General features: G+C 39.6%; 2 protein-coding genes across 2 annotated transcripts in view; both read left to right on the top strand.

Moving 5' to 3' along the window:
- The window catches only part of LOC125234996 (hemicentin-2-like), a 678208-nt gene that overhangs the window by 179460 nt on the left and 471335 nt on the right, over nucleotides 1-27413 (top strand). The gene's annotated exons all lie outside the window — the stretch shown is intronic.
- LOC125234903 lies at nucleotides 8362-14617 on the top strand. The gene is made up of 6 exons (XM_048141322.1): nucleotides 8362-8406; nucleotides 9430-9567; nucleotides 10524-10656; nucleotides 10900-12195; nucleotides 12659-13213; nucleotides 14481-14617. The coding sequence occupies exons 1-6, from the start codon at nucleotides 8362-8364 to the stop codon at nucleotides 14615-14617; spliced, it is 2304 nt and encodes a 767-aa protein (XP_047997279.1).

Genomic DNA, 27413 nt, shown 5'->3' with positions numbered 1-27413 from the left:
TACAAATTCGTGCACTTCTTTTTTACGATCTTATTAATAACACGAAATCACTTAATTTTAGTTTTAATTCATAATTAATAAAACCACTAGCTCTTTAACAGTAAAAATCATGCATTAAATAAAAGGTTTGTCACCAAAAATATACGAAATTATGAACTTACGTGGGTCACTACTCTCACCAAAATACCGCGCCATCTTCAAACATGTCCTGCGACCGACTGACCCGGCCAACCTAAGGTATTTACTATTATTACGTGTTGCTAGTGTCTGCAGATTCGATCGGTATAGGTTTGAGCCCGAAAATACAATTTACTTTCTGTCCAGATTTTTTTTTAAAAATTTGCAGGATTATATCAAACCGGTCGGAAAGGGATAAAAGTGGTAACCACGCTACACAGATTGATTATTTCCTGATAAGACGGAACAGAATCAACTGTGTCAAAAACTGCAAAGTGCTGCCAGGCGAAGATTTGGTGTCCCAGCACCGAATTCTGCTAGCTGACGTTAGTATTGCTGTTCACCCCAACAAGAACAAGGTTTGTCCCCCGCCCAAAATAAAGTGGCATCTATTGCAAAAGAATGAGTATGCTAGTGAATTTAGGGAGCAAGTAGTGACCAAAATGTTAGAGATGGGTGAAATGGAAGGAATGAGTGCGAATGAATGTTGGTTAGTAATGGCTGGCTATATTAGAAGTGTGGCAAAGAATGTATTTGGGGAAACAAAAGGGAAGCGTATGATAGATAAAGAAGTATGGTGGTATTTAAAAATATTTTAAGCGGGTTACTCACGTATTAAGTCGATGCGTCGCGCTCTCGACATGTAAAGGCGGGGTGTCGCTACTCTTGAGAAAGGCTCTCGAAATTGAGCCGAAACATGTCGAACGCTATATCGACTTAATACGTGAGTAACCCGCTTAAAATATTTTTAAATATGTATGAGTCTCACGGGAGTTTTATAAGTATGGTGGTGGAATGAAAGTGTTCAAGAAGTGTTAAGAGAAAAGAAAAAGGCGTTTAAAGAATGGCAGATGGTTGAGGATAAGAATGAAACATTAAAAGAAAGTAAGAAAGAGGTGTATAAAGAATGTAAGAAAAGAGCCAAGAGGACAGTTGCAATTTGTAGGGCGGAGGCGCAGGACAATCTGTACCGGTCTTTGGAAAGACCTGAAGGTCAGAAACGACTTTACCAAATTGCAAGGGCTCGAGAAAGGAATGGAAGAGATATTTCGCATGTTAAATGTATAAAAGATGACTCTGGGAAGATTCTGACTGATGATGAAAGCATAAAAGAACGATGGAAGAAATATTTTGAAAAGTTGATGAATGAAGAAAATGAATGGAATGGTGTGCTTGAAAATCCACCATTGAATCTGGGCCTTGTTAGGGAGATTAGTGTGGAAGAAGTGAAAATGGCTGTAAGAAATATGAAGAATGGAAAAGCCGTGGGCCCGGATGAAATACCAGTTGAAGTATGGAAGTTGTTGAGTGCGGATGGATGGAAATGGCTGAGTGTATTCTTCGGTAAGTTGTTGCATGAGGAACGCATACCTGACGAGTGGTGCAGTAGTACGCTGGTACCAATATTTAAAAACAAAGGAGACGTCCAAAATTGCAATAATTATCGAGGAATAAAGCTCATGTCACATACCATGAAGGTCTGGGAGAGGATAATAGAGAGAAGAATGAGAGAAGAGTGTGAAATAACGCAAAATCAATTCGGATTTATGCCCGGTCGAGGTACGACAGATGCCATTTTCGCCTTACGCCAACTGTGCGAAAAGTACAGGCGCGCACATAAAAATCTGCACATGGTTTTTGTCGACCTGGAAAAGGCTTACGATCGGGTTCCCCGTGAGGTTTTGTGGTGGGCCTTGAAAGAGAAAGGTATGCCTGGGAAGTATGTAGAGCTAATCCGTGCTATGTACAGATCGTCTTGTACGCGTGTTCGATCCGCTGCTGGAACTACTGACAGCATCGGTGTGGCTGTGGGTTTGCACCAGGGCTCGGCATTGAGCCCATACCTCTTCGTGCTTATAATGGATGCTCTGACGTCGGACATGCAGGAAGAGGCACCCTGGTGCATGCTCTTTGCCGACGACATCGTGCTTGTCGGAGAAGAGGGACTCGAGTGTACAAGGCAGGTTAGCGAAGTGGCAACAGAGGCTGGAAAATGTTGGCTCGAAGATCAGTAGATCCAAAACAGAGTATCTTTACTGTGACTTCGGCGGTCTTTCCGCCCCTGTTGCCATGACACTAGATGGCGAAATATTGCCTACCTGCTCGGATTTCAAGTACCTGGGTTCCCTCATTCAGGGAGATGGCGAGATCGACAGAGCAGTTCAGCACAGGATTAATGCAGGATGGATGAAATGGCGACAGGTTACAGGCACAACCTGTGATCCCCGAATGCCTCTCAGGCTGAAGGGGAAAATTTATAAATCAGTTATCCGACCTGTCGTCCTGTATGGAAGTAAGTGCTGGGCCACCAAGACGAATGATGAGAGAAGACTGAAGAAGAAGCATGTGAATGAAATGAGAATGTTGCGATGGATGTGTGGTGTGACAAGACTGGATAGGATTCGGAATGAGTATATAAGAGGAAGCCTGAAAGTAGCGCCAGTGACAGAGAAATTGAGAGGAAGTAGATTAGCATGGTATGGGCATGTAATGCGGAGGGATGAAAGCAATGTTATAAAACGAGTGGTAAATATGAAAGTGGATGGATACAATGGTAGTGGAAGGCCTAAGAAAAGATGGATGGAATGTGTGAACAACGATATGAGAGTGAAAGGTATTAGTATGGAAATGACGGCTGATAGAGAGAAATGGAGGAAGATGATCTGCTGCGCCGACCCCAAATAATGGGAAAAGGGCAAGGGAATGATGATGATATTACGTCAATACACATTTTGAAACAAATAAATTTGAAATCATCATTAGTGTAGTTATGATAGTATTTAACAGGTGGCGCTAAACAAATGAGGTACGATTTTTACTATGAAGTTTGTCAATCCTTTATAAATCATCCTTGGTTGAACTGTTATTTAGTCAGTTGTGTGACGTGACGCAAGCATTAGTTTCATGCACTAGGGTAAACTCGCCTCATTCGGTGACACGCCTAATTCGATGAAACAACCAAAAATATTCTTTCGGAATAGTGCTTCAAAGCTTGTATCACCGAATTAGGCGTGTCCCGAATGAGACGAGCTTACCCTACACTTTTTTTAACTTTAATTCTTAAAGAATATTCGTTTATTTTAATCTTTATAAACAAAACAACTAAATATTGATCAACGAATTAATTAATTGCTAGATCATAATATATGTATTTTTAATATAATTTAATTTGTTCTTAGAGTATTGTAATATAAATAAATATTGGGGGACACCTTACACAGATCAACCTAGCCCCGAAGTAAGCAAAGCTTGTACTAGGTGCTAGACGACAATATACATACTTCAATAGATAAATACATATTTCATAGAGAACATCCATGACTCAGGAACAAATATCTGTGCTCATCACATTTGACGACCGGTCTGGCGCAGTCGGTAGTGACCCTGCCTGTGCTGCGCCGCGGTCCCGGGTTCGAATCCCGGTAAGAACATTTATTTGTGTGATGAGCACAGATATTTGTTCCTGAGTCATGGATGTTTTCTATGTATGTAAGTATTTGTATATTATATATATCGTTGCCTGAGTACCCACAACACAAGCCTTCTTGAGCTTACCGTGGGCCTCAGTCAATCAGTGTAAAAAAAAAAAAAAAAAAACACAAATAAATTCGAACACAGGATCGCTTTGGGAATATCCACAGATTTTTGTTGCGTGGCGTTGACGTCTGTGTTAACTTTGGTGGATGCAACCGGCCCTTAAGGCTATGACCTATGTAAGCAACGCTAATCGTATATCCTCATCCACTAATCTCTGTACACACACGCTGTGGCAAAAGGTCATATCTCCCTATAAGTCACAAAGTAATGCGTCGTTTTAGAACCGAGTGTTGAACCAGGCCGCGTAGCCGAATGCCGAATGACATTTCCGCGGAAAGATTCATTTTTTATAGATACATTTAATGTTTTTCCTACTCAGAATCACGAGTCCTTTCGATCCTAATAGGTAAAAAAACCGTCCTAAATTGAGTTTTTCCACGTCGTTAGAATTTTTCAAATACTTTTTACAGCGGTTACAAACTGGAAAAGTATGCAAAATCATAGTGGGACCATTTTTTTGTCTCTTGTTTTTTGTTCTAGATCCAAAGGACTCGTGATTCTGACTAGGAAAAACATAAAATTTACCTACCTTGAAAAAAAATTGCCCAGTTTTTTTTCTAATGTAGCAAACTAGTATTATAAGCATGCAATCTCTCATCTACGAAATTGATTAAATATTTCATGGTTTAAATTAATTTTACTGCAATTCTTAGCCTCTCAGGTCGTGGCCAAAGTCATTGCTTCAATTACCCGTTTGAATGTATGGTACATTTTTGTTAAATTGCATGTATTTAATAATTAATTAAATGTGTCTATCTTAGAAAAAAAAAATGATTGTTCTCGCGAAAATGCCCAAATGTAGTCTGGCTCTGTCGCGCCAATACGCAAGAGCGATCGAGATAGATAGCTACGAAAGAGATATTATCGTAAGCGTTTCGTGAGCGTTTGTGCATTCGGCTAGGCACACAGGTAATCCCTGCTTTGTTTGTAATCGAGGCTTCTGATACGAGCCTGTAGGTATTAAAGTCGGATCTCATTTATCCGGTCGTTCAACTTTGTCACCGTTTTACTACAAGAATATTGCTTCTGATTAATTTACTCAAGAGGTTATACCTTGTGTAGGTTTATGTTTGGCGCAGTTATTTATGTTCCTACATAGGTAATTATTTTATTTTCTACTCCCGAACTGTTATTCGTCATTTGCAGGGGCGTGCATAGATTTTCAAAACCGCACAGAAAAGACTATTTCATCCGGCGTCCACCGGTTTTCCGCGCATGCGCTCAGTATCGAAAAAAACTGAAAACGCATTGTGTGGTTTCGTAACTATGGCAACGAAGTCAATTGTTACAACGAAACTGCGCGGGAAGACTTTGGGCAGCTGACAGTGCAAACCTTTCCGTCAAAATGCAGGAAATAATGTGAATTTCACGAAACTTATTCAAGAAAACTATTAAAAAGTAAGTGCATGGTCGTAGAAAAAGTATTGTATGCAACGGTGTTTAACTGAGTCAAAAAATACTCGTGTGCGATGTGGGATGTGGGAATCTCTTTATGGATAGGAATATTCATGAGTCTTACCGTTTCATATTTCACAGCGCTCACAGAGGCGCCGGAGTCAACTAACCATCTTAATTTGGAGTTGTTTGAGTTGAGTGCAACTTCTACAGAGCTGCAATTGTGGCACGTGTACGAGTAGATGTACTCCTTATTAGGGACGAAAAAACTGCGCCGACTCGTGGGTGGTCGGCGTGCCGCTCAACTCACCAGTACTTTCCGTTTGGGTATTTTCCGCTTGATCATGAACATTAAAGTGTAGGCCGCGCCGATTATAATTATTAGGGCGTCTGAAACTGTGGCCTGTACTGTGTTGATGTTCCGGGTGAGGGATAATATTCATGGGTCTGGCGTTCGGTTCCGGGATACTCACGGTTTGGTTCTGAATTCCCGCGTACTTGGTATCGTCCACGACGATTCATAATGCCTCGGCCGGGCATGTATCTATTATTATAGATCTTACCTGGTTGCCGTCCTCGATTGCTCATAAATAAAGAACTCCGCTCAGTGTGGGTTGATGATATTTCTTCATCCTTGGCCGCTGCTATGACATCCTTCAACATAGTATACCCACGCGCAGCCAAAATCGTCCTTAAGGCCGTCAATAAATCTGTGGACAGCTAGTTTTTCGTTGAGAGGCTTAAGGGTTGCATAAGCGGTTGTGTTGCCGTCAGCCTGGGAAATGGTTAACTCTGTAAATAAATTTTCAATTTCAGAACCGTAATCTTCCGATGTCTTTTCTTTCTGTACTGAATTCATCAGCTGCGCGTGTAAAGCTACATATGATTTTTTCGTAATTAAATTTGTTCGCATATCCTGTAAAAGATCTTTTATGGAAGTATACGTTTGTGCCATTTGCAATTTCGCTGACTCTGAGAGTCGTGTTTTCAAGACAAAATTTATAAGTAATTTTTTATTGGATTCGTCAAGCATAGCAGAATACATTTCTATTCCATCTATTAACCGTTTAGTGCACGTTTCTGAACCGTCCATTATAGGCAATAATGAAACCGCCGTTTTTAGAGAAAAGGACTCCATGTTTTCAGTTTTTTCTTCACTAGTTTTAGCGCTAGAACACAACACAATAATGCTATCGTACAAGTCCTTAATATTATCACACAATAAATTGGTGTTTTCTAGATCTGTTTCCTTATAGTCCTTAAGATTTATAGATTTTAAAATTGACTCGAACTCTTGTATGAACTGATTTGCCTCTAATAATTGCGTGTCCACTATTTTATTACGTTCCTTTCCCTTTTTCACAAGTTTTTTACGAATAGATTGTAAACCATCCTTGATACATTTTAATCTATCTGCCATAACTTAATTCAAGTAGCATTTTGAACTACACATAAACATAAACATAATAAACATAAATGGGTTAACTAAACTCATAACTTATTAGGCATAGCAAATCATGTATCAAAAATGGGCTAGGGTAATATGAATGGCACCTTATTAAGCAGGCGATATCATGTTCGCTGTGGTCCCGGACGAGTTTTAACGCGCACTGTATGTAACACTAATTTACTTTTTATTCACTCACGCTATACACTTTGTTCACCGCCTGTGACCGGAGCTCGCCTCCAGGAGCGACGTAGTTGTGACGAGGAAAGCTCCCACCGAATCCAAGTTTTGTGCATGGCCTTGTACAAACGCATTGCCCCGAAGCATAAACCGAGGATCAGGAATAATACAATTACTCCCAGCAAAATGTTGGTCGTAGACAGGTGTACCTTGAGTTGCTCTACACCAGCAGAGTTGCTGCCACCGCCCGCGGCTGTTTGAGCAATCACCACCTCGTCCTTGGATGTACTGGAGCCCATAGTCGCGTGATATAAAATTTTAAAAACGCGCACCAAATAAATCACTAAGTTTCATCGCCAATAGTTAGTTTTGTGACCACTGTCCTTCAAAAATTTTTCACGGTTAAGGTCCATTAAAACTTAATTAAAATCTCGCGGCCTTCAACCAACATCCTGGCAAGGTCGCCATGCGATGTGGGAAGTAATTGAAACGGCTAGTTACCTTTACGACGTTTATTACAATGCTATATATGGGTGGATACAGCTCTTATATACTAATATCATAGACTAATGATACATAGAGAGTATACATGTAATAAGGCATAATACTTACACTACACGTGGCTCTTAATAGCATTTTTTTTTTAATTTTAAACTGGCCAGTGATTGACCTTTCGGCTTCGCCTCAAATTGTAACCCACGCCACTCGTCATTAAAAATGAAAAATATGTATGTAAGTAACAATAATTTAGATCACAATTTTTCTATTGGTTCTTATTTACAATAGTTTGTTAGTTTGGTATATGGGTACCACAGTTAACATACCAACATTTTCCAACTTATTATCGGTCACAAATTCAAATACCTAATATATTAACATGACTGTACTGTAATAGAATGATATCTGACGATCCTTGTATCGTTTTTTTTTTTTGAGAAAAAGTTTACGACAAGTGCTTGCTAAATATTTTTTTTTATGTGGAATAAATACCTCATTTAATAAAACATGAACTTACTGAATCACTATTCCAGCGTTCTGCCTTCAGACTCAGATCTAGGTGACTTAGTTGCAGAGCGCTGGAGTATCAATCCTGAAGCTTCATTTAAAGCATTAAATTCTCCACTTCTAAATTTAATTTAAGCTTAAATAGCTCATCCGAAGGGCCTTTGTGAGTGTCCAAGTCCCAGCCATCCTTGAGCCAGTCGGTCTGGCAAGGGACGATGGCAAGAGGCCCGACGGTATGACTCTGGTGCCTTGGAAATTGGGACGGCCTCTGGTGTGGGATGCCACGTGTGTTGACACACTTGCGCCGTCCCATCTTCAGGGCACCAGCGGTGGTGCCGGTCATGCGGCGTCTGTGGCCGAAGACCTCAAACGCCGCAAATATGCCACCCTTGGCAGCAGTTACATTTTTGCGGCGTTTGGTGTGGAAACACTGGGGCCATGGGGGCCAAGCGCGCGTCAGCTATACAAAGAGTTAGCGGCGCGCCTAATTGACGTCACAGGTGACCAGAGGGCTGGCCAATATTTTGCTCAACGTATAAGCATTGCCATCCAACGTGGCAATGCGGCCAGCCTTCTGGGCACACTGCCCGGTGGCAGCGACTTGGGTGAGGTTTTTTATTTATAAGTTATTTTAATTAAATCTAATTTATTTTATTTATTCCTTATTTCTAAGTTTATTTATAGTTGTTATATTGTTTGTTTTTCATTGATTAAATACCATTTATTCAGCTTAATTAAACCTTTGACATTAATATATCCATAGAAACATTCCGTGATCATTAGTACTCAGGTGCATGACATAATTAATATGATTGCTGATGCAAAGCGCAGTAAGGCCATAATTGCCGGCCTGCAGTAATGGATGGCAAACACATCCAAATAGTTGCAGGATAGCGCTCCCTACTGAATTCAGCTCCATTTGTACGCTCGCTTGTGGGGCCTCAGTACCAGCGTGTTAAGTAACGATACCGCAACGCTTAGTGTATCTTACTTACTTATACTCGTATGTTTGTTACAGATAATGTTTCAAGTTTCAGTAGTATATATTACCCCGCTTTCAAACTTACTCTTAGTCCGATTTGCACCAACCACTTAACTCAGGGTTAGTGGGCTGTCAATTGTCAAATTCCATATAAAATGGTGGGTTAACCCTCGGCAAGTGGCCCTTACTAGAGTGTCCTTTGAGTATTTTGAGAAGTATGAAAAGTTTATGAAATATTATTTATCGTGTATATTCCATTAACTTATTGTACTTATCTATAATTTTATTTGTATTCATCTGTTTCAGGTACATTCAACTTCATGTCAGGTATATTCAACCTAGGCTTCGGGAGAGTAACAATACAGAGCAACACACCTGAGGTTTGATTCATTCATATTCGATACAAAGACTTATATTATAGTGAAACTAATTCAAAACTATTATTTTAATTTTTTATTTTATGACGATCATGATGGGAATTCTTATATTTTTGCACAGAAATGCAAACTTATATTGAATTTTTTTTCGTGAAATAAATCATCTAATCTAATCTATGGGCGGTGGCGTGAGGCCGATCGCAGTTGGTTCAACGATTAGGCGTCTCGCATCCAAAATTTCTGGTAGACACATAATTTCCAAATTGCAGCGCAGGTTTGAACCAGTCCAGTTAGGTTGTGGTACTAAAGGCGGCTGCGAGGCCGCTGTCCACGCACTTCGTACTTTCCTCAAGAACAGCCAGTGCCAAGTTTTATTAAAAATTGATATCAAAAACGCTTTCAACTCTGTAAATAGAGAGACGCTGCTGACGGAAATCAGGAATAACATCCCAGAGCTTTATAATTACCTCCTTCATTGTTATGCTGATCCTTCCAAATTAATGTATCGTAGCCATGAAATTTCTTCAGAAGTTGGATGCCAGCAGGGAGATCCCTTAGGTCCGGCAATTTTTTGTTTAGCAATCAACCCCATTATTCAAAATTTATCCTCAGATTTCAACGTGTGGTATCTAGACGACGGGACTTTAGGAGGCAGCTTGGCATCAGTGCTTTCTGATCTCTCTCTTCTTAAGTCTAAATTTGAGTCCATAGGGTTAGAATTGAACAGTAATAAATGTGAATTATATATTCACGATCCATCTGTAATACACTCGGACGTAACTGCAAAATTCAATTCTATAACACCTAACATTGCCACTGTCACAAAAGATTCCCTTAGCCTCCTAGGCACTCCAATTTTTGAAAATTATTTTCCATCTTTCATCAATAAGACTGTATCAAAATTTCAAAATCACGCCGATCGCCTTCTAGAAATCAGCCCTCATTCAGCCTTAATTATTCTAAAATTCTGCCTTTTCATCCCAAAATTAGTATACGTGCTTCGTTGCAGCCCGCTTTGGAAACATCAAAATTTACTGCTACCTATAGATACCATGATCCGGACTAACCTAGAGCAGATTCTGAACCTAAAGCTTTCTGATCAATCATGGGTACAAGCGTCTTTACCCGTACGGTACGGTGGACTGGGGTTGCGCAAAACCTGTAGCGTGTCACTGCCGGCATTTCTATCATCTGCCCACAGCTCTGCTGATCTCGTAGGAAAAATCTTAAGGGTTTTACCCATAAACTACGAGATCTCAGACTTGGGTGATGCTAGAAATGCCTGGCTATCAGCTTGCCCGGGCCACGACCTTCCACATAATTTAATACGGAATATTATACCAACATAATAAAGGTATTACAGGAAGGTGCTGAGCTGAGTGCACGGTCGCATTTTGGTAGCAGAGGTCAGGCGAATAAGGTAGTTGGTTGGAATTACCACGTTCAAGAAAGCCATCAGCTGGCGAGGGTGAGTTTTCAGTGCTGGGCAGCGTCAGGTAAGCCCTCCACTGGCCCGGTATACGACAGAATGAGACTGGATAGAAAAATATTTAAGAATAAACTAAAATGGTGCCAAAATAATGAAGAGAAAATTAAACTAAGTATACTGGCTACACATCAAAGAGGAAAAAATTTTGTAAAATTTTGGAAATCAGTTAAAAAGTTAAATTTTGCCAAAAAATTACCAGTGTCAGTGGAGGGCATACAGGAAAGTAATAAAATAGCGGACATGTTTGCAGGTAGATTCAAGGTTAGCCCCTTGACCGTGGAGAATGTGCCCAACCTTAGTAAAGATACGGCATGGAAAGGGACAGATGTTATACAGTTTAAGACGAATGACATTGTTAGCGTCTTAAAAGCGATGTCAAAAGGCAAGTCACCAGGATATGATGGGCTAAGTGTTGAACACATTATCCACGCGGGATCGTCTATTGCTACGAGGCTATGCAGCTTGTTCAATATGTGTATTAGGTATAGTTATATACCGGATGCACTTATGAAAACAGTTGTCGTGCCTATTACGAAAAACAAAACTGGGGACCTTGGATCTGCCAGCAATTATCGTCCAATATCTCTGGGCACGGTAGTCGGTAAGGTGTTTGAGCGGCTGCTGCAACCTTGGATACAGGAGGGGTGTGTTATTGATGACGCACAGTTTGGTTTTCGTCCTGGTCTCTCAACAGATTCAGCCATAATGAGCCTTAAGCACACGGTCAATTACTATACCTCAAGAGAGACAACAGTATATGCTTGTTTTCTCGACCTCAGTAAGGCTTTTGACCTAGTCAATTATGAGGTACTTTGGAATAAACTTAGGAACACTACGGTTCCTATGGAAGTCACCAATCTGTTGAGATACTGGTACGAAAACCAAACGAACTATGTAAAATGGGGCGACGTGACTTCCAGCGAATATAGGTTGGAATGCGGTGTTCGCCAAGGGGGTATTACCTCTCCGGACCTTTTCAACCTCTACGTGAATGACCTGATAGCGGGGTTGAGGAGCACCAGGGTCGGATGCCACATAGGTGGTGTCTGCGTCAATAGTTTAAGCTATGCGGATGACATGGTGCTTCTCAGCTCTTCTGCTGAGGGCCTCAGAAGGTTGCTACATTTCTGTGAGAAATATGCTATCTCTCATGGAATGAAGTATAACAGTTCTAAAACTGAATACCTAATATTTAAGGCGGGGAAGGGTCCGGATAGGATACTTGACGTATTTTTAAATGGGTTACCTGTTCGAAGGGTGCAGCAGTTTAAGTATCTCGGACATATCCTTACCGACGATCTGAAGGACGATAAGGACATCGAGCGAGAAAGAAGAGCCTTATCAGTGAGGTGCAACATGCTCGCCCGTAAGTTTGGCAGGTGCTCTGACGAGGTTAAAGTAACGCTCTTCAGAGCATACTGTCAAAGCTTTTATACAGGGCAACTTTGGACCAACTTCACCAGGAGAGCAATCAACACCTTAAGGGTTCAATATAATGACGCCTTCAGAATCCTGATGAAGTTGCCAAGGTTCTGCAGCGCGTCGAGTATGTTTGCGGAGGCTCGCGTTCCGGATTTCTTCGCTGTAATTCGGTCTAGGGTGGCATCCTTTTGGAATAGGCTGCGCAGATCTGAAAACTGTATCCTTGCCACTTGTAGTGAGGACTTAAACAGTCCTATTAGTAGGTTTTGGCTGTCTTTGCATCGAGATGCGAACCGGAAGTAAGTTATTAAACATTACAGTGTGTCTAATTGTAGAAATGTAAGTAATGGCTTTTAATTATTTTATTATATTGTATTTTAACTTAATTATTGTTTTTTGTATTTTTACACGTTCTATACACTGTATTGTCTTATTTTATTTCGATGTTTGTTTGTTTTTTGTCATTCATATGGGTTTTTTGCCTGAATTAAAATTGATTTATTTATTTATTTATTTTATTTATAATCCCAAATCACAGAGGAGCTGGGATAATGTTTTGTGTAAAACAATTTATACCTCCTGTTTAGATAACAGCGAAAGAGCTGAACGCGCTCGGTTGCTCGCAGCCGGCTGTAGGGAGGCCGGCCATTGGCTTAACGCTTATCCTTCGCCGAATTCTGGTACACACCTCGATGGGAATACCCTCCGAGTGGCGGTCGGGCTGAGGGTTGGGGCTGTAATTTGTGCTTCCCACAAATGCCACTGCGGGAGCGAAGTGGACCAGCTGGGGCGCCACGGCCTTTCTTGCCAGCGAAGTGCGGGGCGTATGTCGCGTCACGCCGCGCTTAACGACATTATCCGACGGTCTCTTACCTCTGTAAACGTGCCCGCAATATTAGAGCCGACCGGTATAGCGCGGGATGATGGTAAGAGACCCGACGGAATGTCGCTGATACCGTGGAGGATGGGACGAGTGCTGGTGTGGGATGCAACCTGTGTGGACACACTGGCCCCGTCTCATCTTCACGGTACCACAAAGAAAGCGGGCGCGGCTGCAGAGGCTGCAGAGACGAATAAAAGACGTAAATACGGAGGTCTCGACGCCAATTACAACTTTGTTGCTTTTGGCGTCGAGACCCTCGGTCCGTGGGGTCCGGGCGCCCAGATTTTATACAGGGACTTGGCGAAGCGGCTGACTGAGACTACGGGGGACAAAAGAGCTGGCAGCTTCCTCGCTCAACGTATAAGTATTGCGATTCAGCGAGGAAATGCTGCCAGCATCTTGGGCACTATGCCTCAGGGGCCCTCTTTAGACTTAGATTTTTAGTTTTATTATTATTCTTTTTTATTGCCTAGTTTATAATATTTATTGTACCAAATTTTTATTTAAGTGTTATAAATAAATGAATTCCAATTATAAAGTTTATCAAGTCAAAAAAAAAAAAATCTAATCTATTAACCTGAAACATTTTGCTGATGAAATAATTGAAACCGTCATACAATGAATATCTAGTTTAGAATATTACAAGCATAATATATATACATATTGTTTGTCGTGACATTTTCTATGTCTTGTGAGTTAAAGATCCCGATTACTTTTAATATACTTGGGTATCTAAAGATTAGATATGAAATATAATTTTAAAATTAATGTATATTTTTAGTTAAGTCTAAAAATTACAACAGTAAATTTAAAAAAAAAAGTCATTTGTTGCGCTCCGCTAACAGTGCGACCACAAATACAAGAGCAAACATCGGTTCCGCGGTAATTGTTTGCAAACTGGCTACAAATAGCATACCTCGCGTTTCGCGCAACAAAGCTGAAGCTATACTTTTATACATTTACTTTTAAATTTATTTTCCAACTTTATAAAAAAATATTTTGTTACTTTGCCAGGAATATTTCCTTTAGTCTTTGTGACATTGCCTATTCAATACGTTCGTGTAATATTAATTTTATACAAATGTCTTTTTGAAGTTAGGTACATATTACAAGTGCACCAGTGGAACAATAATTTCATCATTTTTTCTCTAGCTTCTTTCGAGATATTTTTTTGCCATTCATTATTTGTAAAATTCAAGAAAATTAAAAGTTTTGCCTAAACCGTTAGTAGGTACACCTGAGTGCGTAGCCGAATGGCACAAACGCTCACGAAGCGAAACGCTAGTAGATATCTATCTCTATCGCTCTTGCGTACTGGCGCGACAGAGCCAGACTAGCTTTCACGGCGTTTCGTTTTCGTTTCGTGTCGTAGAAATGCCATTCGGCTACGGGGCCTGAATTGTTGAAACTGTACGTTACTGCTTTTGTTTACGTTCTACTTTCGATGCCGCTTGTGCTCCTTGTATCGCTATCGATTCTGCTTCCACTAAAACAGCCACTTCACTGCATCCCTTTTGTTCGATCAGAAATAGTGAACGCACACTTTGGAATCATTCTACACACTACTCCTTACATTCCACTCTCGCTGTCGCTTCAGCTACCGCTCACACAGAAACCGCACCCTTTTGTAACAAATATCACTTCGGCGTTAATCATTTGCTAGCACACCTGTGTTGAAACTGCAACGTTATATCTTGCACTAATGCTTCCATGTGAATTAATTTTAGATATAAACAATCCTGTGCATTATTTTGAAGAAACGTATAAACGTATAGATTGTCATTGAGCATGACATGAACTTCGCGTGCGAGGTTAAAATGCAGTGCGGTTTAAAAATTCGCTCTGCATTTTATTAAAAACTAGCGACCCGCCCCGGCTTCGCACGGGTACTATTATTTATTTATTATTTATTTATTTATTAGTAAAAACATGTTTACATGACATTACAGTAAAACCAATGCGTCACGAAACTTAGATAACAAAAAAGAGAGAAAATAAAAAGAACAAAATTAAAAATAAAATTAAACAATTGATTTGGGCGATGACGTCACGGCGTGGCTCCGTTGCGTCGTTTGCCCCGGTGTGGGATTTGGCAGGTACCATTATACTACTATACCTACATGTAAACCTTCCTCTAGAATCACTCTATCTATTAAAAAAAACCGCGTCAAAATCCGTTGCGTAGTTTTAAAGATTTAAGCATACATAGGGACATAGGGACATAGGGACATAGGGACAGAGAAAGCGACTTTGTTTTATACTATGTAGTGATTAATGTTATGTAAATGCTATGAATATGATTCGATCTTGTAAGTCTAATCGTATTCGTAGTTACATTAAAGACTGATCATTAGCTTTTGCCCGCGGCATCGCTCGCGTTAGAAAGAGACAAAAAGTAGCCTATGTCACTCTCCATCCCTTCAACTAGCTCCACTTAAAAAATCACTTCAATGCGTCGCTCCGTTTTGCCGTGAAAGACGGACAAACAAACAGACGCACACACTTTCCCATTTATAATATTAGTATGGATTGTCAGGAGGGCGCTGTTATTCTGATGTATGGGTTGACAGTTCAGTAATAGTATGAAGAAAATAGTTCTTATGAAATTCCGCAAGATGGCGCGTAGTTATATATTTGTGGTCAGGCTTTACAATTATAGGTAAATAGACATTTTAAAACCTGGTAGCCTAGCGGTAAGTACGTGCGACTTTCGTTCCGGAGGTCGCAGGTTCGAACCCCGGCTCGCACCAATGAATTTTTCGGAATTTATGTGCGAAATGTCATTTGATATTTGGCAGTCGCTTTTCGGTGAAGGAAAACATCGTGAGGAAACCGGACTAATTCCAAATAAGGTCTAGTTTACCCTTCGGGTTGGGAGGTTAGATGGCAGTCGCTTTCGTAAAAACTAGTGCCTACGCCAAATTTTGGGATTAGTTGTCAAAGCGGACCCCAGGCTCCCATGAGCCGTGGCAAATGCCGGGATAACGCAAAGAGGATGATGAGACATTTTAAAACCTCAACTGTCTAGGATTTTTATTGAGTCTTGAAAGTAATGAAGATGAATGTTTCAGAACTTTGGTGTTTTCTATTAGAAAAGACTTTGGATTTCTCAGACACACCCAAATATTTTATAATTATTTCTAAAAACCCTGCTGAATTGTACAGAGACAAAAGCATATAATTACAACTCCTGAATCCACCTGCAGACACATTATCCTGTACACATAGCCCACCTTATCTAGTTTGCATATTCTGTTACCATACAAAGCGCTCCAGGCCTTTGCAAAATCCAATCTCTTACAAACATTCAGGGCAAAATGAAACGCATAATGGAACAGCAAATGATAACGTATAAAAATATGTAGTTCCACCAAATGGGAGCGTATTCGAGTCATTAACTCGCTCTCGGATTGATATCTGAAGGTTGAAACTCATCCTTTCACCCCAAAGGGGGAAATTGAGATATAAAACAAGGAGATAAAGGTCTCCCCGGCAGAGGGTGTTCTTATAGCTTGCAGAGCTCATGTAGGTTTTAATTATAAGTTTTGAGTGTTTCATTCTCCGACTGAAATCCAAACGAATTTTCTTCTTTTCAGAGTTCATTAACCTCCTCTCGTAGTTCATCATGACTTATATGGGCCCCACCGCTTTGGAAACTAATTAAAAAATTTGGCGCAGACAATAGTAGGTATTTAGGAAAGCATCTGCCATCTGACCTTCCGACAACTCTGACCCGAAGGGTAATGGAATTAGTCCGGTATCCTGACGATGTTTTCTTTCACCGAAAAGCGACTGGCAAATATCAAATGATGTTTCGCATATAATAAGTTCCGAAAAACTCATTGGTACGAACTAATTCGAACCTGTGATTGAAATCTTCTCGCTTTTACCGCTAGGCCACTAGCGGTTTGCCATTATTTTCAATGTCAAAAGGAGAGTAATATAGGTTACGCGGTGTTATTGAATCATGTCCAGGGTAAGCTAATTTGTTTGGTGAGTTTGTATTGGCCTGGGTAAATCAAAACCTCAATGTTTGCTCAAGAAGGCATGGCGAAAGCTTGTGAAGGTTCTGCGGCTGGTTTTGAAGGTTGTTTTAGAAAAACAATAGGGATAAATAAGTTCGTACGATGTAGTAGATTATGCCTTAACTTGTATGTTACAATAAACTGTATACATGCGTACTACGATCCTTTAAAAGCCCTATTTTAGGGTCACTTTACACTGGTTCTACTAATAAATCACCGTTCTGCTCCCTAATGAAATGAGAACATACGGGTAGAATCTATTCCATTACTTTACCAAACACTACTCAAGCACAACCAGTATTTTAAGAACTCTTAGACAAATAAGAACTATTACTGATAACGAGGTCAATATACATTGGTTTTTCAAGTGGAATATATAAAGAGGGATGGGAATATAGACGGTCACAGGACGTTGAATAAAAGGCAGGCTTTATGAAGGTTTTTGACGCTTAAATTAGTATGGAGAATTTGGGCCTATTTTCATCAAAGGGTTTATAATAAAATCATGTTTACATCAATTAAAAGTAAATTAGTCTCTTGTTTTGCAATAAAAAAGAAACACGCTGTTTCCTTAATCCATTTTGGTTTTGATATTAATTAGTTGTGTCATACAAAAAAATAAAATTATGAAAATGAAAGGAAATGAAAATGAAATATTTATTTTTCAAGTAGGCATATTACAATGCACATATGAACGTCAAATGAAGCTACGCCGGCTCTAACGCCGTGGCTTGCGTGGGTGACGGTCGCGCGATGGTCGCGCGACGGCGATGCGACGCATACGAAAACAAACCTTATCGATATGGAAGTAGACGACGCGATGAGACGCGACGGCGACGGTCGCGCGACGGTAGCGCGACCGCCGCCCACGCAAGACACAGCGTAACCCTACGCCTCCTCGAGAAGATTTCAGTCCCCCCTCTGTTGGGAGGGGGGTATCCACTATGGGACCAGCAAGAAACTCGGCTCGCCACTTATAATTAACATGCATTAAATAACAAGATACAATTTAATATGCAAAAGTATTCATCAAAAAATATTAACTGACTAGTGACTCTATGGAAATTAATTTCAATAAATTATATTTTATCTTAATAATACGTCGTTCTTCTTCAGATTACTTATACTAAACCCAAAACTCAGTTTGGGGTGACCCAAACAGAGTTTTGACCCAAACGGAGTTTTGGCCTCAGCTCCGACATCAAGTGCACGTCACGTCATTTTGCTCGATCTTGAGCGGTATCGACAAAATTAATTAACTTGTGTCATTTGAATACTGTATTCGAAGCGACTAGCTCAACTCTATGGAAATTAATTTCAATAAATTATATTTTATCTTAATAATACGTTGTTTTTCTTCAGATTACTTATACTAAACCCAAAACTCAGTTTGGGGTGACCCAAACAGAGTTTTACCCAAACGGAGTTTTGGCTTCAGCTCCGACACAAGTACACGTCATTTTGCTCGATCTTGAGCGGTATCGACAAAATTAACTAGCTCGTGTTATTTGAATAGTGTGTATTCGAAGCGACTAGCTCAAGGGCCGCCCGCCTGCCGCCATAATATATCTTACAATTATACTCACGGCGTACTTACGTGCCATAAATGTGCACGGAATTTCGCCGCAAAGATACGCCGTGTCTTGCGTGGGCGACGGTCGCGCGACCGTCGCACGGCCGTCGCAGTCGCGTCTCATACTTCCATATCGATAAGGTTTGATTTCGTATGCGTTGCATCGCCGTCGCGCGACCATCGCGCGACCGTCGCCTACGCAAGCCACGGCGATAGGCTACAATCAGCCATCTTCGGGCACAACAGTGTCGAAACATTGATAAGGGGTCGAAGTGGTCGCTATGGCCGAATTCGGTCGGACACAATCATAATCATCATTAGAAGAGTGACGGGTTAGGAATTGTACTTTAGGTAGGGTTAAGTGTTTAACTAGGTAGGTAGTCCCTTTTCTGGTCTAAATACATATTCCTTTTGGAAATAGAGGTGTGAGTTTATGTATGTACCTATACAAATATACTAGCTTTTGCCCGCGGACTTGCTCGCGTTAGAAAGAAACAAAAAGTAGCATATGTCACTCTCCATCCCTTCAACTATTTCCACTTAAAAAATCACGTCTATTCGTCACTCCGTTTTGCCGTGAAAGACGGACAAACAAACACACACACTTTCCCATTTATAATATTAAGTATGTATTATAGAATAGTGACTGCAATATTATTACTATTGCAACATGACTGCGACTGCATCTCAAACCTTTAACATTTTTGTACAAAATAAAACTTTAAAAAATACCTATCCAGTAAATATTACAGTTACAGTTCTGTTCTAGTGGCGAAAATAAAATATTAAATACGGCCCCTTCCAGGCGTTCGTTTTATAGGTCAGTGAGCATTTGGTACCTTTGTGTAAAGGCTGAACTCCGATAAGTTTACGTTACCTATTTTAATAACGTGTCCAAAGAAAATAAAGGAATGTTGCTAAACTGGACATGTTCAAGAACATTGTCTTCGGTTACCGCGATGCTTAGTCAAGAAATAAAATTATAGAAAATTATTATAATGAACTTGTCTCGACTGACAACAACGTGCAACGTGAGATTGAAGAAAAATCACAATATGCAAAACTACCTATTTAGTATCTACTATCCACACACAGGCGACGCATGTCTTACGTCCTCCCTATACAAAATGTACTGAGGAGACGTTTTTTTTTTAAATTACACTGGCAGCGCGGCGCTGACGTCCGTTCCGCGTCTTACGACGTGCGTCGCCTGAGTGTGCGTTGCCACTTAGTTCTAGCGCGACTACTGGCCTGCTAGTAAACATGATATAAATGTCAAACTTCAAAATAAAATCAGTGTCACCTCAAAATCTGTTTAAACAACAACCAAATACAATTGTGAAGAATTTAACAACAGCGTAAACCACAAATACAGTGCCCAAATCAGTAGAAGAACTACCGACGCAGAGGCCTCTGCCAGCAAGCTCCTGGCCATAGAGTAAGGGAAGAGTTGTAACGCCATACATCAGTAAATGCAAGTTATTGTTAGTGACATCTAGCGTCATTCACGCGTCAATCACCATTATCAGTACCACTACTCGACACTAGGTGCCAACAGTGTTGCGTCTGCCAAAAATGTAATATTAAAACAGTTTACAACTTATATTACAAGCACAAGGAATTGAAAACAGAGTACTGATCAATACTATTGTAATATCAGCGAAACATTGTTGAGCATTAGACTTTTTGTTCGTCGCGATATCTATTGACAAGAATTGATAATTTACGCTAATTGACGCGTGATTGACGCGTGACTGACGCTAGATGTCACTACAAAAATAACTTGCATTTTGCTGATGTATGGAGTTACAACTCTTCCCTTACTTATTCCTCTATGCTCCTGACAGAACCCGGTAAGCTATATAACGTAGAGTTTGCTACAAGCGCGGATCCAGCTTCTTGCCCGGGGGGGGGGGGTCACGTGGTAAAGGCCCAGGCCCCAGGGGGGGGGGGGGTCACGTGGTCTATTTGTATGGGCAACCTAGGCTCCAGGGGGGGGTCATGCCCCCCCTGGATCCGCGCATGGTTTGCTAACATAGAGCTTACTAAGTATATTTCTACAGTCCGCTCCTTCTGGATTTAAACTCTAGGTCCATGGAGTCGCAAGCGCAAAAGTTTTCACAGAAATCGCGAAGCGTCTGGTTTGAGTAACGCCGTGGGTTGCGTGGGCGACGGTCGCGCGACGGCGATGCGACGCATACGAAATCAAACCTTATCGATATGGAAGTAGACGATGCGATGAGACGGCGTAACTGGCGACATAACTTCCTGGCACAATGTATTAGCATTGTGATAGTGATATATAGTACATCGAGGCAATGTCGCCATCATCCTATACAATGCTTGATTTAAATATAAGCTACATATGGTGTTATGCCTCTATATGTAAATCTGTTCGTGTAAATCAATGATTTAACAAAAAAAAACTGAAATAGATACCATACACTAAAGAAAAAACGATCAAGCCCACTGGTGGCGAAGCCGGTAATCAAACCCGGGTCTCCAGCTAACGCGGCTGAAAATAATTTGATTTGGTTTGATCAACAAAATATTACTGAACTAAATAGTTACCTGCTTATACCGCTTGCGAACAATACCGAATCTCGCACATCATCAAAAGCCAAACGCTTCCCCGAACTACAATTGAAGTTATTTGAAATTCTAATTCTCGATGACGAGTTCGCGGTAAAACTCTAAGGCTGAACGTTTCAAACTCCGAGCTGAACAAATAGAAGTTAAGAGGGAAGAGGAAGCTGCTATTCCTATTCTTACGAACATTATAGCCTCTTGAATTGTAATATCTACATATAGTTATCAACAGCTTGATTATAGTAAATACTAAGTAACCGTATGGATCTTATATTCTTTGGTTAACGTGTTTTAAAACGTCAAAAAAGTAATGGAGACTTTGTATGACTACCATTAGTCTGACACTGACTCGACAACGTGGTCGATAGAATAAATAAGTAACGCATTCATATTATTATTGAAAAGACATACATTATATTTGTCACAATCGTAAGATTGTTTGTCTTTTCTTCCATTCACTTGATCCGCCACACGCTTCGTCAAAACACAGATGTAATCCGCCCAAGCGTCGTCAGATTCTTATTCTACATTATCAATAAAACAAACCACAATATCTGCAACACGCTTCGTCAACACACAAAAACTAACATAACTACAAACTATTTCCATCCCCTCTCTGCACCGTGCCTGGCCCGAAAGTTCCCATCACACTGGCCGCATTCCCACGCTGTATAGCGATGGAAACTTGTTGGACCAGCCAAGACCCAGAATGGGGATCACTACGCTTGTCCCGCAAACGTCTGCCCAACTCCCTAAATAGCCCTAACGCATCAATACCCCAGGGTCCAGCAGTCTCAACAGCGACCGGTACAAAATCGTACGTCGCTTCCAAGGTGGAGTACTTCGCATGTTTTAGTTTCACAGCCGCCTCCGCCGCCGCTCCCGCTGACTTAAGGGTGTGCCTCAAATGAGATGCAGCATACGTACTTACACATGTTGCATCCCACAAGAGACAACGCCCCCTCCGCCAAGGGACCAACGTACGTTCTTCCATTTATAATTTCAAGAATACAAAAACATGACATATCATTGCAAATCTAGAGTACATACTGTACATAGAGATAGATAGATTCATATTATTTTATTTTAGTAGAGTTGTAGTACCATTTTATAGGGGTAGAAGGGGGTCTACCCCCCCTAGGGTTGTGAACGCGTAAGTAACACACCTGAAGTTGCAGGCGTTCTTAGGCTACGGAGACTGCTTACTATCAGGCACACCATATGATTATTTGCCACTGACATAGTTTCTATAGAAAATTATGCTTATTTCTGCACTTCTTTTTATAGTGGTCGCTAGAAGCGAGTGTCCGTAAAGCATTCGTTACCTAGGACTCTCGGCACAGTTTCACCGACGGCCGTGTCGATGAGAGATACCTACGAGAGCTAGGCACGTCAAAAATCATCCAAGCAGAATGGCTCTCGGCTCCTGATTCATTTTATGGAAGGTTTTGCACAAATTAAAAACTGCTGTGTCCAGTAGGAAGGTAACAGTTATTACACGTCACAATTGATTTAGGTACATAAAATTATTATATGCTACGAATTTGCGGCGCTTGCCATCGAGACGCTGGGCCCGTGGTCGACCGACATTAAACAGTTTATTAATAAAATAAGTGTCAGTCAGACTAATAGGTGTTTCGGGGGACTACAGGGCAGCTGGGTCTTTCTTTGCCCAAAAAATAAGTTTAGCGGTGCAAAGGGGCAACGCCGCCAGCATCCTGGGTTCACTTCCAGAGGTCGGCTCTCTAGGTGAAATTTTTTTATATTTAGTTTTAACACATACACACATATAATCACGCATGTATCCCGTAAAGGGGCAGGCAGAGCACATAAACTACTAAGTTTCAGTGCCACTCTCGGCAAAAAGGGGTTGGCTAGAAATGGAAATTGTGACATTGCAGTGACAGGTTGCCAGCCTCTCGCCTACGCCACAATTTAACCCATATCCCACAGTCGACTTCTACGACACCCACGGGAAGAAAGGGGGTGGTGAAATTCTTAACCCGTCACCACGCGGGTTAGTTTTAACATTAATTTAATTTTTTGTTGTGTTTATTTATATTTATTGTTATACTAATATTGAATAAATATGTAAGTATATCGTCGCCTATAGCACCATACCTACAGCAGCATAGTACAAGCTTTGCTTAGTTTGGGGTTAGGTTGATCTGTGTAAGGCATTCCCCAATAATTATTTTATTGTACCTACGCACAATGGAATAAAATAGTGAGCTCATCCGTGGGTCTTCTTTATCGTTAACATGGTTTTATTCAAATATCGACTTTTTATAGGTTTCTGCTACTTTGAATCCTTGTGTGTAGGTTTCGTTTTCTGTATACAGTTAAAAAATCATTGTAAATCCGATTTTGGCATAAAATTGGCACTCTTGTAACATTACTAAAGTGGAACTTACAGTGTTATGCCTCTCAAATAAGCATTTCTTTTTTTTGCCATTTTTTTACTTTGATTTTTTTAGGGAATTTTAGGTCAATTGTACTCAGAATCCCGAGTACTTTCAATCTCACTGGGAGACAAAAAGAGTCCCAGAATTTCCATGCATTTTTGTTACTTTCCTCTTTTGTTACCCCACACAACATGTACGGAAAATGGTAATAAAATAAGAAAAAAAACGTATGGGACAATTTTTTTACCTACTAGGATTGAAAAAGCTAGTGATTCTGAGTAGAAATTGCATAATTCATAATTTTTTCAAAAATATCACATTTCATAAAAGTGGCAAAAAAAAAGAAATGCTCGAATACGGATATTTGATTGAAAGTGTTTAGCTCACGATTGCTCCAAATATTCCTCAAGGTCTAGTGTAAGAGCGAAACAACACGATTTGTAGTAAAGCCTTGTAGAAGCTTAACAAACATCGGTGTTGTTAAACCCCTCCTACAAGGGTTCTAACAAAGCTTGTGGCCTTGTTGCTGTGTCCCACCAAATTCTATCGAACCTCAACCAAGGACTATAGCCTGGGATCGGATTGGTAAATTCTGTGTAGTCCGGTCTTTTAGAATTCCGATTTCTGTTGTACATGTTCATACGTTACCAGCAGTGGGCTTTTTCACCACGGTGACTGACAATTCTGTGCCTATTTCTGGGTTGAAAAGTAACATTGATTCTCAGCGTCAATGTTTCCTTATTAAACAGGCAAATGAACGGCGAATTGTCACTGTCGAGCGACAAATGTCACTTTTGTGAAATAGGCCACTAAGGGCTAGCCCATGATTAGATTTATGTCACCGCAACATAGATTACCCGTCCTTATGTCATTCATACAATAGGCTAGTTTCCTACTAGTCAAATCAGCTTCTTTTTAAGAACTGTCAAAACGATTTGCTAATATGGAATTACTATGAAATACTGAGAAGTGACGTCACGGTCAAAACATTTACTTTATATCTTTCTTTTTGACTCATTAAATAGAAATTATGTTTAAAAATAACTACTGTCCATATTTTTCTTCTAATTATGTGGTGCTTTATTTAGTGCACTGCATAAAATATTTTATTTTAAGTATAGGAAACTAGCCTATTATTAAAGACGCGTGATCTAATTCGCGGCAATTTACTGTCGCGCCAATCATGTGGTAGCCCTGTACCGTTACCATGGGCTGCCCAAGTGAGAGCCGTATTACTTTACTCAGAAAGTAAGTGAGTTTACGTTTGTTTACAATATATTGTGACTAACTTCACGCCAAAGAAGCTGCTTCTATCCCTTTCTAAGTTTATCAATAAACGGAGAAAGAACTATAGGCGAATGCTACGCCTCTGGTGTTTACGCGATGGAACTAAAATCATAAGTAAATGTAATTTACCTATCGAAATCTGTCAATATAGGGTCTACTGCAAATTTCAAAACATACGCACTGAGGGATTCTTCCTCTTTCACTTTATACTGATAAGAGTAAAAGAGACGCATGTCCACATTTCGATAACTTCGGTATTCGGTAGTAGGTCTCAAACCAATTCTAACGTGACATTTCTGTCAAGTTATACAAAAATCATACGGAATTTTCACGATTATATTTGCAGTTTTAAATAAAATTATGACTAACATATTGCATTAATTTATAATATTACGTGAAATTCAAGATTAGCTAAAATTGAATAAAAAGATAAACCAGTGAACAAATCAAATAAGGTAATGAGTTATTTTTGGCCATCATTTTGTACTATTTACAATTGAGATGATTATATTGCTCAAAGCAGTTTTTGGTTTCAGAAAGATGACGGAAGCTATGATTTGAAATCAATATTTCCGAACAAACCCTTATGGTATTCAGTCAACATGGAAGATGGTTCAATTGATATTAATACTGTGGCACTCTGGCAGTTACGCTACTCAAAACCTTAGGGCAGCAGAGGGGAGCAGTACCAATTTATAGGTGTTTTTGTTCCGCGATGCACTTGTTGGATTTGTCATCATAATATTTAAAAATGTAACATTTGGAGGTACTTTTCACTCAAACATTTAAATTTAAAGCAATAATGCTAATTGACAAGAAAACCGGGTCGATCCGGCCACTTTAGCTGAGTTGGTTATAAAAGGGGCTGCTCGCTGGGGCGAGCGGTCACTTTTAGTTCTACCAGCGCCACGAATAGAGATAAGTACCTTGATCTGATTATATAATAATAATAATTGCCTGAATTAATTTATGTAATTATTTCAAGTGCCTTAATCTGATCATTTAATAAATATAAATACCTGAATTAATTTACGAAATTATTCAATGAAAATTATCTTAATTAATTTATGAAATGGATTAATAAAAATGTATTTAAAAATTTAATATGTTTTAGTGTTTCGTAATAACTCGACAACAACACTATTTATGTCTGATTATTTCATAATAATTATCTGAATTTAACTATGAAATTAATCAATGAAAACTACCTGAATAAATTGATGAAATTGACTAATGAAACTGTAATTAAAAATTAGTAGATATGTTTTACTATTTCATTATACGTAACTTAATAGTAACCCTGTTTATGATTTTACTCCCTTGTCGAATATTTGATGTGTTTCCAGCAAGTAAATATATTGGTGTCATTGCTTTATAACCAACGCAGTTTTATTATGTCCCATATTTGCCAATTGAATTATATATTTAAATTTATTCCAAAAAAACAAATCAGGATTGCTTAAACAGCGAATTGCCCAAACTGTAAAACAAATATATGTTTATAATATGCCATTTGAGTAAAGATAATTTGTTCTTCGGAAGTTAGTTATTTCGTCATACTAGTAGTCACTTCAGGTCATATGTCATTTGACTAAACGTAATTTGTTCCTTGGAAGTTAGTTACCTTTCTTGAAGTCAAAAACCTTGATTATTATTTTGAACAAAAAAAGGCTGTTTATTATACCCCTTTAACACACTCGGTCGCATAATAAAATCTTTAATCTTTCATACAAACCTAAAAATAAAAACGTTTCATTATATATACAAAATGCTAAATCACTTAATGGTATTATTGGCCAAGATCATCACAGGTATATGTATAGAAGTGCTCCAATAAAGGAAAAAACCTCAACTCCAAAAAATAATCCTGTTACTAAAATAAAGTATTTCATTAATTGACTTTGTTTATTTGTGATGTTCTCGAGTAGTAAAGAAATAGAAATATTTTTTACAGAAAAAGGGTACATAGCATCTTATATAGAATTAGCTTTTGCCCGCGGTTTCGCTCGCGTACTAAAAGAATTCTTATTCAAACATAAACAAATAATAACATTTTCATTTGGATCCGTAGGTTTCTATGCAGACGTTTGTCTGCGTTTTTTTCGATTACTCATATTACTATTGTTTTTAAAAAAGAAATGCTTGCTGTGATTGCACAAATGTTACACAGCGACCACAGCGTAGGTAGTAGGTACGAGTAGGTATGTATTCTATATACACTGAGGAAACTACATATTGTACAACAGAACTCACATAGCTCCGTATCTCGGCACTATTGTCGGTGGGTAAAAAGTACTTTCTCGCATTATCGCTTACAATTACCGATTACTACCCCTATCCCTATCCCTATTAGGGTTTTCTCCCGGGAAATACCGGTACCGAAAGTACCGGGAATTCCCGGGATTTTCAGCCAAGCAAAGAACCGGGAAATGAACTTGAAGGCTGTTTTAAACCCTATAATTTATGAATTTATTATGCACACTATTGGCGCTTTGTAAATAATTTGTAATTGTTCAAAAATAAGTACTTCTTTTCATTCATAAAACATTGTATTGTGTAGTTACTAAATAGTCATAAGTT

This window comes from Leguminivora glycinivorella, chromosome 16, assembly GCF_023078275.1.
Source record: "Leguminivora glycinivorella isolate SPB_JAAS2020 chromosome 16, LegGlyc_1.1, whole genome shotgun sequence".
Lineage (NCBI taxonomy): Eukaryota > Metazoa > Arthropoda > Insecta > Lepidoptera > Tortricidae > Leguminivora > Leguminivora glycinivorella.
The sequence above is the reverse complement of the archived record's forward strand: the minus strand, read 5'-3'. Positions and strand labels throughout refer to the sequence as shown.